This window comes from Anneissia japonica, unplaced genomic scaffold (assembly GCF_011630105.1).
Source record: "Anneissia japonica isolate Jap-2015-1 unplaced genomic scaffold, ASM1163010v1 scaffold5280_len750649_cov202, whole genome shotgun sequence".
Taxonomy (NCBI): domain Eukaryota; kingdom Metazoa; phylum Echinodermata; class Crinoidea; order Comatulida; family Comatulidae; genus Anneissia; species Anneissia japonica.
The window spans coordinates 199,822-214,519 of record NW_022703058.1 but is presented as its reverse complement, the minus strand read 5'-3'; the positions used below and the strand labels follow the sequence as shown (position 1 = coordinate 214,519).

Sequence of the window (14,698 nt, the reverse complement as noted above, 5' to 3'; positions counted from 1 at the left end):
GCTTAACTTTGAAAAAAAGAAAATATATGGTTATGTAATTTTAACTGTGTAGTTATTTCACATGTACAACATTTCGCACTGCTTCCAACTCGGATTGCTTTTAATATCTTTGATAACTTATATAATTAAAACTTAAAATGCCTTCCAATCTTGAATCCCACCTTGAATTTTTTTTTTTTTTTTTTTTTTTTTTCTTTTTAATAATTAATAGCAATAACGTCCTGGAAATGATTCAGTCATTTTGTGTTTTCACTTACCTTTTAGATTCTTCTTATTTTTTTTCTTGTTCTCCGATTCATTGTTTTCGGGTTTCTTCTAAGCATGTTCTTGTAATGATCCATTTTCTACAAATTATAAATCAATAATAATTCGAACCAAAAAAGTGAAAGGTGGTCAAAAACTGTAAAAAACTTATTGAGCAGAATGGTGGCGCCCTTGATTGCATAATTATTGTTTTGGCCGTTTGCGCACGTACATGATAGTCAACAAAGATTTAAAATAATTGTTTGTACCTTGCGTTTAGCTACATTTATCATTAAGGAAATGTCAGCATTTACCCACTATCTCAAGACGACGGGATGCAAACAGTATAAGGAAGCAAGGCATTTGGCTGAGGAGGTTTGTCATTGACGAGGCCTAAGCCTAGGTAGACCAGAGGCCAGGCTAGGACTGGACTAGCCTGGGCCTATTCTAGGCTAGGCGGACAAGGCCTGTCTGTGACAGGCCTAGCCTAGAGTAGAGAGGGCTGGCCTCTAGGCCTCTTGTTCACCCTAGAAATAGGCCTAGGTTACGGCCTGGGCGGCCTATCTGGATAAGATAGGCCTACCTTATTTTGGTGGTATTTTTTTAAGCAAATAAATTACGCTCATGAGCCATGTAGTTAAAAACTACGCTGTGGCTAGAGATACGCCACGCATATATCTACTACCACTTTCTGAAGGTACGGTAAATGGCATTACGTCACCCTGACCCAGTGAAGTGCCAAAATGTGTGTGACCTCATCTTTCAAGACCGGCATTGTCATTGCAGATCGCCCACAGTGTGAGCGGTGTGATTTGACTAGCGAACAATAATGTACAGTACTGGATAAGCACATGATTAGCTAGTATTTTTCTTATAATTAATACTGTCATCGATAAATAGGCTATTCAGTAAAAAGAGTCATGTCATTTATCTATAGCCATATCAAGCAATGTCTGAATCCTCAGGACAAAACTTTTGGCCCAGGCCTTGCTAAGTAAGCCTCTTCGCTTTATACGAGAGTTGACATACTAGTTACTACTCAGTCTTTGGTCTAATCTATTGACGTGACAAAACTTGCACTAAAAAACTGAATATACTGTAAACTGTAATAAGAGGATTCATGCAGGTCTAGCACTTTATCTACTGTAGTACTGTTTTAAATGGGTCTTTAAAGTGATTGGGGAAACATTCCCTTGATCGATAGATTCTGGTCGAACGATGTTTACGAATGGGGAATAATAGTGACGAAGTCCATGTAAAGTTGGGTAAATGTATTAAATGTGTATTCAATTTCAAAAGCGTTTTTTGGTCAAGATTGTAAAACGTGGTAATTTTGAGTATATTCAGTATTATAACCTAGGCTTCTTGGACTAAACTTGGGATGAGATTTTGTGGGTTGAGAACTAAAGATGTATGACCATGGATTATGACTGATGTCACCCAGATCGATTCATCACTACAGCAGGGCGGCTGCCAAACAAAGAATCTAGGCAAGGCCTAGGCCTTGCTTAGGTTCTTGGCGAAGTGAAGAATTTAAGCAAGGACTAGAGGCCTATGCCAAGAGTTTGGTGCAGGATTCAGTTCCTTGTTTGATGTGTTATATATATAAATGACATGACTCTTACTGAGTGGAACCATATGCCTATTTATCGATGACAGTACTATAAATACAGTAATGTACTTTTTAATGTTCTAATTTTCCAGTAATAGCTCATCGTCATGAGTGATGAGCAATGCCAGTCTTGAAGGATGACGTCACACACATTCTAAAGTAAAGATATTATTTAGAAAATGATAATTTTTCCATTTTTTTATTTTTGTAATTAATTATTTTAGGCCGAAGGCCAAGGATATTCCAAGGAGGGAAATTTATCACTATTCAAAGTGGCATATCCCTTCACAAGACAAACACAAGATGCATAGAAGTCTCATTATAAAGCTTAGGAAGTAGAGTTGTTTTGGTTGTGAGAAAAAAATCCTGCTATACCCTCACAGGAATCGAACCAAAGACCCTGGGAATGGAAGGCAAGCATCTTAACCACCACTACTCAACTCCACTCCATTAATTTGGAATCAAACATAAAAGCAATGTTTGTTTTAATTGATCCCAAAACAGGACATTAAATAATTAGAATAAAATACTAAACATCAATACAGTAAAGGAAATGGAGTGTTTGATTTATTTTGATAAGGATTTTGGATATTTTTTTTTCTCTTGCAGTTATCACAACATGATGCCGAGACTGAGCCTTTCAAATCCAAGTACAAGGCTCGAGAGATTCTTGTTGATCTTAAGAAGAATTTGAATAAATACTCAGAAGAAGTGGATTCTGAAGGATGTGAAGGTAGGCAATGTCTGGAAGTCATAATAATGCCTTTTGGGAGTCAGTAGATGTTCCACTTTAGTTTTTCATCATTGATTAATTCTTGATATCAGCATTTGCAATATAATACATTCTTACTTATGCCTTACTACTACAATCCAAAGTATAAGGCCATCACTAATCTCCATTTTATGCAATTTTGGTTACATTATTTATATTGTGTTAGCAGATGTTTGCCTTTGCATCACTGAGTCCTAGCTTAAATTTTACTAAAATTCAAATATCTTGGTAAAGTTATTAAAAAAATCCACTCCTTAAGCCTCATATTAAGACTTAATTAAGCCATCTAAAGCATCAGTTTTCACCCTTGAACTGAGAAATAACTTGTTGAGTTTAATAAGAACGAAATAAATATGAACTGAAAAAGCATTTCGCTACCTAATCATGACAGCTGTAGCTTAATGATAAATGATGTTTATTTTTATTTAAAAATCAAACTTGATGGATTCTTTCAGGAAGCTCAGGAATTGTATAATAAATACAAACATGAAGTTGATAGAGCCCCAGTCTACATCCATGAGTAAGTAGACTTAAGGAAAATTGAAACTTCTTTCCTTCACAAACCATTAGGACGTGCACTAAGTACAAAAAAAAATTGACAAGAGTATTTATACAAGGGTACAAGTGTAACAAAAATGTAGATTAGTGCATGAAGGAATTAGTTTAGAAGAGCTATTTATCAGTGTGAGAAACAGGTTTGTGACAGGAAATGCAAGTAAATAATTAATTACCTAACTAGAGAAACTAAATAATTCTTTGGATGTTTCAACCTGTCAAAATAACCAGTGGGTATGCACCTTGTTGCATTATGGATATTTGAGGACAGTACCAGTAAATGTCTTTCCTTAACCTACTTCCAAAAAGCGGTTATTATGCACACTTTGTGCCGTAGAGATAAATAGGGATTGGTTAGGAAAAAATTTTGTTGTTCTAATTATTAATTGGATGCCATTAAACTTGGTTAAATAAACAAACTATGCAAATTAAAAATTAAATTTTATACTTTAATTTTGTTAACTCAATGCAGGCTGTATATTCTTTAAATATCAAAAAATGTAATTTTATAATTAGATTGTTTGGAATATAAAAAATATAGAATATTTGTTTTATATTGATCTGATTTTTGTAGGCTGTTGGAGAAAGACTGTGAAGAAAAGGATGATCACGAACGATGGCAGGAATTCGAGAAACTCTACACTCATACGTTGTACTATTTAGCTCAAGTGTATGGTGGTCTTAAAGAAAATCACAAGGTACCATCATCATTATCGTTATTAATTATTTATATTTTTTACATCATTATCATCATCATTTAATATATTATATTTTTTATTAAATTATTTATTGTCTATTATTTTTTTATTTAAGTTTAAGATGATTTTTAAGTAATAGTAATATCAAAGAGTAAAGAGTTGTAAGAGGTCTGACTGTCCTCATTTCGTATGCACACATTGAAACATTTTAAAAAAGTACTACTAGGGGGCACCCTATCAGAATTTGAAAAGTGTTCACTCGAAACTCTTTTAAAGGACATGCCCATTCGTGGTAGTACATTTTGAAATAGGATTACGTTCCAGTGTAACCACGAGAGTCGTAACTTTTGCGGTTATATACTCTTTGGTAATATTTTATTTTTAAGTCTGCAAGTTACTGCCAAACTACTCTGCAAAGACAACTTCAGTACGATCAGTATGAACCTTTGGAATGGGCTTTGAACTGTGCAACGCTATCACAATATTACATTACGGAGAGTAGATACACTCAAGCAAGGCATTGTCTTGGTAAGTATATTTGTTTACTTTCTTTGCGTCCCGCTTTTTTCAATTGTCCATTGGAAGACGTCATATTTTGGCAATACTCTTTGTGTTTCCTTCTAGAGTTGAAAGGCTCAAAACAACAACAGTATGTAGGAACACCTTTACTCTTTATATACCATATTTATTTGAATAAACACCCCATTTATACTATTAAACGCATTTTTCTCCCATTCGTTTTTCTTTTCCAGCAAGTGCCTCTTTTATATTTTCTTTACATAAGGATAAAGGCGAAAGGAAAGCAGATGAAGGTGAAGAGGAGAGGAGATTGGAGGATATTGCAAATCGTGAGGCTGACCTTGCTAGATGTTGGACTAAGTACTGTATATCACTACTTGAAGACTCTATAGTATACTCTAAGTATGTTTCAATTTCCCATAATGATAATGGTTAATGTTATTGGTTAGGTTCACACTAGAGCCCTGTTATCCAGATTGGGAGCTAACTGTTAGCGCTATCCACTAGCACCTGTGCGATCAGATAGTGCTAACTGTTACCAGGATCTTGATATGCTAACGGCTATGGAGCGCTATCGGTTAGCAACTGGAGCGTGTTTCTATCATTAACCAATCACAGGTACGCATTTCCAGTTTCCTATTGACTAGTGATCCTACCGTCATCTTCTTGATATCTGTATCAGGGATTTTCGTTTATGAACTCAAGGGTGAGCGCGTATATTATTTATCTGGATCCTGCTAACCGTTGGTTGGTAGGCTGGTGTGTATGAACGAAGCCATTAATTGCTAAGATAGAACTTTGTCATATAAAGTTTAATAGAATGATAGATACTAAAAGAAATATGCAGATATATTAACATGTAATTTTCGGTTTGCTTAAAAAGGGAGAAATTGTCAGCAGACACTAGTGGACATGATAAGGAAGAAGACAAAGACACTGATGAAAACGATAAACATCAACCAAGATTTGAAAGTTTAGAGTTGACATCCCTAGAAATGCAAGTCACTGATAAATATGTAACTGTATTTGAGGAGGTAAGCATTAAATATTTAACCTACCAACATGTTTTTACTTTTAAAAATATTTCAGATTATATTTTGAGTTTGCTTCAGGAAAATGTCATAAGAGTAATGTTTTGCCCTATTTGATGTATTTATGCATTATGCCAGGCTAGTTATCTAGAAGTTGTGGGTGGGGTCACTTGCAAGTTTTTTTTTGCAAGTATTTGGGAACCAACTGAGTATTCTGTATTTAGAGTTACTTTATTTTATTTATTTATTACCATTTTTAAAGAGGGTGACCTATCCGGTTCCAGAAGGAACTGATCATTAAGGGCCCTCAATAAAGCATACATACATACAATAAAACATGTAAAAAATTTAAAAGACAGATAAAAGTTAAAAGGCCTAAATAGGACCAATTGGGTTATTTCAAAGATACTAGAAATACAAGATAGAGTTCTCCACAGAAAAAAAGTGTTCCACCGAAATGCATGGTGGGAATACAAACAATGGAGGTAGACATTGTTGCCACCTATAAGATACAAACAAGTAGGCAAAAATAAATCAAAAGAATGAAATAACAGACACAAAAGTGTAGAATCGACCGGACTGTGATTAGTGATAAAGTTTCCATCATTAGCGGATATTAGCGGAAAGCGAAGGGCGCCGTGTACGTCTGAATTTACTTAGCAACAGAAGGGCGCCCTGTACATCTGGATGTGAACTGGATAAACGTGTGTAAATTGCTATATTGAAAACTGAAGGGCGCCGCTTACGACTGGATTTGCATAAAAGATGTGATGTATATCCGCCACACTTTTGCTATGCTAGTGCTCTATCTTGTATTTCTAGTATCTTGGGTTATTTTACTTATAATACTAAATATTACTTTCATACAGATAGTTTTCGGTATCATTTATGCTCACACCTTAAATGATATAGTATGTGAGTGATTTGTACCATTTTCATTTTTAAGTGGTTTTACAAATAACCATATTAGTGTAATTTTAGATTAATACCATATTCCATAGAATTTCACTACCATCATGGCTTTTTCAGATGACGTTTCTTTAAGCTGTATTTGTATTGCATCAGTTGTTATTTATTACAGGCCAGGGATGTGTTTCTAGCAGCTCAAAGGTGGATAGCTGAATCAAAGAAATTCTACCAAATCGATGGATTTGTATCAGAATATATAGAAATCATTAAGGTAATTGGATAGATGAGGCTTTTGATAAGAATCATTGAAGCTATTTTTTATTTATTTAATTGAATTTATATATGGAACATATCCAGAAACTTCTCGAGGCTCTTTTTTTTTTTCCCTCTGGTGATTGGATAGACACTCAATCATACACAACGTGCAACCTCCCCGCTCCCTGGGGAGTATTCCTAGTTATGCGTGTAATCAGCACTACTAATTTCATTCCGAATCATTCACCTCCTACCAGGTACCCATTTATACTCCTGAGTGAGGAGAGGCAAATGCAGAAAAAGTGTCTTGCCCAAGTACACAAGCAAGACCTTCAATTGAAAACTCAACATCTTACACGCTGCAGCACATGCTTCTAAAGCTACTGTATTTGAATGCTTCTAGTCCATGGTATCAGAGCATTGATAAGATTTTCAATAATGATTATACAGAATGTATATATGGCACAAATTCCAAGTCAGTAGCACAAGATATTATTAACCCTGTTCATTGGATCTATAATTTGGATCTATAACTGGATGAAAGGCAGCCTTCTCTCCATCTATATGCAACATAGTTAGTTTCACACAAACTGATGCATCCAATGCCGCAGCATTGTACCAGGTACCCATTTATACTTTTAGTTGGAGAAGGACAAGGACACAGACAAAATGCACTAAAGTGCTGTCCAGACTATCAAATTTTATTTGAAAAAAAACCATGTGACATGCCTAAATATGGTCATATTGACATCAAATCATATTAGGTACATCATGACTATATATGAGCATACAACAGTTTTTTGTCATATAAAAATTTAATCTGGAAAAGCTTTAGAAAAATTTGAACCTCCAGGCCACAATGCTCCAACACCTTTCGCATGTATAAATTAATACATATTAAAGTTCAGTTGTTTGGTGGTTCAGAATAATTTTATTTTAAACATAACATGTGACCATGTCAGAAATGAAGCCTGGTGGTTTACCTTCCAATTAAATTAGTAAAACAACATTTTTGTTGTATTATTTTAGTAATTTTTTGCTGAATTCTTATCATATCATACTGGCATCAGAAAGCTGGTTGATATTAATTATTTTCACTTATCTGTAATCCAGTCGGACCGCAGTGATTTCATAATTTCACACTGCTGTTAATGTTTTTATGTCTTTTTTGTGTGTATTATAAAGAAGTACTAAATAATGAAGGGGAAAAGTAATAAATTTATACATTTTGTCAGCTCTTCAATTTTATTACATCTTTTTTGTTTAGGATCACAGTATGTTATTCAAATTGTTAGCGTTTTTTGAGACTGATAGCGAGCGCAAATGCAAGATGTTTAAACGTCGAGTGGATATGCTACAGAGTGTTATCAAGCAACTAAATCCACAGCACTTCTTGCTATTGAGCAGGCAACTCATCTTTGAATGTGCAGAGACGTATAGGTAGGATGTACTATTAGTATGAATTAGTAATAATGTGATGCCAAATGAATAAATAATATGATAATCTGAGATTATAAACCCTCGCCCTGTTGCAGTATATCTATGTACAAGAAAGAAATGGCCTGTGGTCAATCCGCTTCAGTCGGCTAACCAAACGAGGCCCGTCGTGCGAGTTCGCACGCAGGCTGTACCGCTTCCAATCCGCCCGCCAGAATTTGATACATCCTCTACTCTGGCCAATGTCGGCTCGGCCTAGCCAAACGAGGCCAAATCATACACTCGATTTGGCTCTGTCACTTGCGGCCCGCACTGTATAAATAACATTCTAAAATCTGCATCGTACTTCCGCTCACCACCAAATTTGAGATCAAGGTACATGTAATATTGTCAGAGTGTGAAAATTTGAAGTAAATCAGTCCAGTGGTTTTGAAGTTATGCGCCTAGGAGGAAACACTCACACAGACAGTTGCTATTGCAATACCCTTCTCCCTCTCCTTCGGGGGTAATAATGTTAAATTTATATAGCAAATGATGCCAGAACTTCTAAGTGCTATGCATAAACAGAAAAAGGGAGAATGTGGCTTCTTAGAAAACAGTTTAGTATTAATAATCTGTTATATTTCATAATAACGTATAATAATAATAAATACATTTCAGACTATTTCACATGTTTACCACTGATCAATTGTATCATAATTGATAATGTACTCGCGTACACAATACAATTCAGAACAAAATATTTACTATGGAAATTAACAAACATTTTTTTTTTTTTTTCAGTGGAATGGTGGACCTAAAAATATGCATAGCAGAGCAGTCACAACCAACAACTCAGCATGCAGTTAAAAAGATTAACCTTCTGTGAGGACATTTTAAATTAAATATTTATCAAGCATTTATATACTGGTTGTAGAATTCTTAATTCATACTTAAATCAAATATATACATTTATATACTTATTTATATACTTTTACATTATTTATATTATATTTTGTTTAATTTTGATATTTTTTTTTCAGCATAATGCATTCCATTGGACAATATCAAGCATTTATAGGCAAGTTCATTCCTTCTATGATAAAAGTTACTATATAAGTTACAGTTTTGTTATATTGTTTCAATTCCCGTGGCAGCATGATTTTTTCTTGTGACTAAAAACAAACACCCATACTCTTAAGCCTTAATATTAGAGTTTATAAACCATAGCCCAGTATAATGTGAACAGGTTATCCAGTATAATGTGAACAGGTTACCCAGTATAATGTGAATAGATTAACCAGTAAAAATATGTAAACAGGTTAACCAGTATAATGTGAACAGTTTAACCCGTATAGTGTGAACAGGTTAACTAGTATAATGTGAACAGGTTAACCAGTATAATGTGAACAGGTTATCCAGTATAATGTGAACAGGTTATCCAGTATAATGTGAAAAGGTTACCAAGTATAGTGTGAACAGATTAACCAGTATAATGTGAACAAGTTACCCAGTATAATGTGAACAGGTTACCCAGTATAGTGTGAACAGATTAACCAGTAAAATGTGAACAGGTTAACCAGTATAATGTGAACAGTTTACACAGTATAATGTGAACAGATTAACCCGTATTATGTGAACAGGTTAACCAGTATAATGTGAACAGGTTACCCAGTATTATGTGAACAGGTTAACCAGTATAATGTGAAGAGTTTAACCAGTATAATGTGAGTAAGTTAACCAGTATAATGTGAACAGGTTACCCAGTATAATGTGAACAGATTAACCAGTATAATGTGAACATGTTACCCAGTATAATATTAACTATTCTGTGCTTCAATTGAATACTGACTTCAGTTGTTAAATTACATAGATTCATTACGCAAGCCAGATGGAACCATGCCCAATGCCTTAGAGGAAGATGTAGTTAGACCAGCTATGGTTGCACACTTTTGTATGGGAAGACTGTAAGTACCATACTAGCATAGTTCTTGTTATTTTGTTAAATTTTATTGTATAGCTGTTTGAATCTTACACCTAGGGTATGTAAATCATTTCTCTGTGCAATTATTCCTTTTATTGTATTATTAAAATACAATACAACTTAAACTAATACAGGACAAATCGGTTGATATAAAAATTATAATTATAAATTAAATAAAATAATGTAGTGGAAACTAAAGATTGACATTTTCTTTAATTAAATGCAAGTGCCATATTTCTTTAAATGTAATTTTTCCTAAATTTTTGCTTTAAAAAAATAATATAATACTTATATTACAGTAACTTATCAAAAACAATAACTTATTAAAATGACTGATTATTCATTTTCATGCATAGATGATTATGATGTTACTGATGGAGTAAAATTATGTAATTAACTTAAGTATCCCTAATAATTTTCAACTTCACAGCATTCAATTTTAACATAAATTTAATAAGTAGTATGAGCCAACCAAAATATCCAATAATTTTTAACTTTAATGTTAATATACAGTACCAATCTTTTGTTACAGATATTCTAAACTTATATCTGAATCCAGAAAAAAGATAGAGAATATGAACAGCAGGTAAGATATTGATACTAATTAATTAATCATTATTTATTTATTTATTTATTCAGGTATAAAAACATAAAAAATACAGTCAGTAGCAATGAAACAATAAATACAAACAGCCTTGACACACAAAAATTCAAACATTATCTAAAAAAATTACAATTACATATTTACAATTTAATTTAAAAAAAGAGTGTTATGCATTATCATAGAGAGTTTTGTTGGGACCTAACAACAGTAAAGTAACAAAATTGACACTAAAAAATAAGGCCGTAAACAATGCGACCTCTTTCATATTTTAATATCAATTTCTTTGTATGATTTTTCTATAGTTTGAACCAGTACAAAGCTGTGGTTGACTACTGTAAAAGCCATCCTGGAGTGGTGAAGCTAGTTGAGGTAACAACAGCAAATACATATTTACCGTATATTCTCATGTATAAGACAATGCTTAAAATAGAAAATTACGATTGAAAACCTGAGATTCGTTTTATGCGCGCAACACATGCAAAACGCGAATTTACTACTGAAATTAATTTACAACAGTTAGTGTGAATGAAAGCAATTTTTAAATATTTTTGTATTGAACATTTAAAAGCCCATAAAGTGGTATTATTTGGAAGATTAGCCCTACCTTTGACTCCGTTTTTGATGCGGTATTAAGACAAGACCATAAAAAGCAGCAAAAAGTAGGAATTCCAACGGTTTAACAGGTGGTCATCTTATACGCCCGACATACAAAAATCGTCCAAAAATCTTCACAAACTCGGTAGCCATCTTATATACAGATTGCCTTATACGCGAAAATATACTGTAGCATCTGGACAGTGACAATCTTACAGTTTTGTTGCTTTATTATTTGCACGTGTTTAGTTATCAGAACAATCCCAATCTTGTAGTTTTATATTTGTGGAAATTGAGTAGTAGTTGCCTTGCCTTTTTCTCTTTCTTTTTTAACCATATATTTTTAGAGGGTGAACCTTTAAGCATATCCTAGAAGGTTGGCTGATGTTCAGGGAGTCCTCTTAAATAAATAAAATAATGTGATTGCGCTTTATCAACTTAGAAGGCTTAGGGAGTAAAGATGTGTTTTATTTGTGAGAGAAAAGCTTGTGCTGTCACAAAAATTAACCCCAGGACCCTGGAATTGGAAGCCAGGAGTCTCCAATCTCCACTAAAAATACATTTCTTATTCCAATCCTTGATGGCAGCAACCTTTTAATTTGTTTATGTAATGTTCAATTGCAGGCCGAGTTGGAGATATGTGAAGAGATGGTTCTTCTACTTCCAGCACGTATTGACCAACTTCGCACAAACCTTGATTGAGACTTGCGCCGAACAGTTGAAAGATAGTAAAATAATCTGCTGCTATAGACGTTAAACTGAAGGTTGACATCAAATGGATGTTGTGACTGTGGTCACATGACATTCATTGACATGAACCTGCGCCTATTGCTATATGATAAATTGATGTGCGATTGTAGCTGGCACACTTAAAATGACAATACCAAGGCTCTTGGTGGGCATGCACTTTATTCATTTCTATCCTATTAGGTTGCTGTATACAAGTGACTGATTCCAGGTTACTCAAATCGGTGGTAACTAGAGTTAAAACCTGTAGAAAAAAGTGTCCCTGATGTTACATATCTTCCTGTATAACATGTACACTATTAGAGGTGTGTTTGATGAAGTCACCACATGTTTTTGGTGTATCTAATTGGATTTTAGAGAAGAATTGAATACCTTGTTTCTTCGACTATGTTGTAGCAATCAATCTTCAATTGATAGATTGACCTTCCAAAAGTTCACTTCTACACTGTCAGTTATAAGTTTATGAATATGTAGTTATGTTATCCAAGGAGGTAAAGTGTCACCGATGAATCACCAGTGGTATAATCGATGATCATTATATTCATATTGGGCACTTATTGGCACAATCTAAGTTGAGATGTATAACTGATTGAATATAGTTCTATTAGAATCAAATTCATCTTTTTTGTCAAATATCAAGTACATAAAATTATTTTCTGGGTAATATACTAAAATATCAAACCATATTCAGAAATAAATTTCAAACAAAAAGTTGGTTACATTTTCCCACAGACAGACAAATTCTGTGTTATATAACCAAATAGCACTAGGCAGAAATGAGTTTCTATGGCTGTCTGTCTTTATTCTTATATGAATAATTCTGCCTGATCTGTTGTAGGTTAAACTGCTGTTTAGAGGATGTGTTGTATCATTAATTATTCCTATAATGTTTGTCATGGCAGACTTACACAAGCGACATTTTACACAAGTGACAGATATCCTTAGCATCCATACCAATTGTCTTACAAGCAACTTGTGTAAAAACCTTGTGAGTTTAACAGGATTTTTCTTGGTCATCTCAGTCATCCAGACAATATTAATCCTGATAATAGTAATACCAATACTATAGCGTAATGTGATGAACAATTAATCACAGAATATGCTTTACCTTTTTATTAATTACCATCATCTTGCTTGTACATGTACTTATTGTTACGAGTAAATTAGTTTAATCAGGATCAGTCAAGTAAAGACTAACGGCTGTACTAAATTTTTATCGGCCGTTTTTTCCTTGTCATAGGAGTGGTTTGACGCAGCGGTTGCGGTTCTGCTTCTCAACCTAGAGGTCAGAGGTTCAATCCCTTTACTGCAGTTTGCTTGCATCCTGAGGCAAGCCACTTTACCGACAGTTGTTTCTCTCCAAGTACAAGTGGGTACCTGGTAGGTTAAAAAAATCAAAATGCGCTGATCACAGCTGCAACAATTGAATTCTCCCCAGTTATCTTCTCAGTATTTGTTCAATGTGCTTGATCCAGTGACCGTGGGTAACAGGGGTGGATCCAGAGATGTCCAAAAGGGGGGAAGGCCGAAATTTGGGCCGATCAAGACAACACTGAAATAGGAGGTCTGAAATTTCTGTGTTTTAGGCGCCCGAAAATAGCATTTGAGGCGTTCTGGGCTATCGTTTTTTCTTTTTCTTTCTTTCTGTCTTTTTTTTTTTCTTTTTTTTACCTCAAAATCCCTAAATCCGCCCCTGGGTAATAATGTGAAGCACTTAGAGGTCTCATTGGCATTAAGCGCTATATAATTTTTAACATAATTATATTATTATTATTATATTGTTAAGCTAACTAAAACATAGATAGCTCATCCTGTTCTCAAAATTTAAATATAGTGAACATCCCAGGGCCCAGTTTCTCCCTTAAAGGGCAATGACATTACCATCAAGTGTTCAACAAAATAGTATAATGAACCTTAAAGTGTTTTAAACATCATGTACTCTCAAAGCTTATTTTTTAAATTCATTTTAAAGGACATTTGAGCTTTTACTAAAACAAACATCAATAAAACTAATTTATTGTATTAAGATACCTACCTAATTTATTGTAAATTGTATTTTGTGCCTTCATTAGAACTTAGTAATATATACAGGTTTGCCTCCAGTTAAAGACCCCTCTCTAATTATTGACCACCACCAATTAAAGGACAAGTGTCCTTTTATCTTTATTATTCTCATTAGAGACCAAAGCTGCTAATGTGGGAAGTCCGGTCCCAAAATTTGTCTTTATTTGGAGGAATACCTGTATTCAGAATTATAATAATTTATTTTCAAGTTCAACAATCAAAGGAGTAAATGAAACAAATAAGTCAGATCAGTTCTGGTGTTAAGCAACTGTCCAACAAAGTTTTGGACGGTTTATCCTTACTAAGCCATTTATCCTGACTGTTAGAACTGTGGCCCATTCCCTCACTCTGTATGGTTAAGTGGCAGTGCCAGCGGAGGTCCGGGAAAACAGGGCCCCCATCGGAGAAATAGTCAATCCTCGTCGGGGACACTGTTTTCATATATAATTAGACCAGTAGCGGATTCAAGAGGTGGGGTGGGGCCAAGCTGCCCCCTCACCCCTAATTTTTCAAAATTAAAAAAGAATAATTATAATCAAATTTAGGATTGAGAGTGCCATCTCTGGCTATCAGTGCTATAATCATAAATGTCCTTAACTCAGGGTTGAAGTGATCTAGACCCTCCATCTGTGAAATTCCATCCCTAGACCCCTCTATTTCAAATTCCTAGATATGCCACTGTTAACATTGCCATT

At 34.2% G+C, this 14,698-nt stretch overlaps 1 protein-coding gene across 1 annotated transcript; it reads left to right on the top strand.

Annotated features, from left to right (window-relative positions):
• Window positions 1-222: 222 nt before the first annotated feature.
• On the top strand, window positions 223-13,978 carry LOC117104252 (KIF-binding protein-like). Its single transcript, XM_033244965.1, has 15 exons — window positions 223-618; window positions 2,465-2,605; window positions 3,083-3,147; window positions 3,757-3,880; window positions 4,267-4,408; window positions 4,633-4,801; window positions 5,283-5,433; window positions 6,512-6,610; window positions 7,862-8,034; window positions 8,815-8,895; window positions 9,054-9,091; window positions 9,884-9,977; window positions 10,527-10,580; window positions 10,901-10,967; window positions 11,817-13,978. Exons 1-15 carry the CDS (start codon window positions 544-546, stop codon window positions 11,892-11,894), a joined length of 1,551 nt encoding a protein of 516 aa, XP_033100856.1. The 5' UTR covers window positions 223-543; the 3' UTR covers window positions 11,895-13,978.
• Window positions 13,979-14,698: the final 720 nt, after the last annotated feature.

What these genes read in the sequence shown, in the direction of transcription:
- LOC117104252 (XM_033244965.1), top strand. Translation starts at nt 544, where the DNA reads ATGTCAGCATTTACCCACTATCTCAAGACGACGGGATGCAAACAGTAT. An exon ending in GCCCCAGTCTACATCCATGA is followed by an intron (nt 3,148 to 3,756) that starts GTAAGTAGACTT and finishes TGATTTTTGTAG; the next exon opens with GCTGTTGGAGAAAGACTGTG. An exon ending in ACAATATCAAGCATTTATAG is followed by an intron (nt 9,092 to 9,883) that starts GCAAGTTCATTC and finishes TAAATTACATAG; the next exon opens with ATTCATTACGCAAGCCAGAT.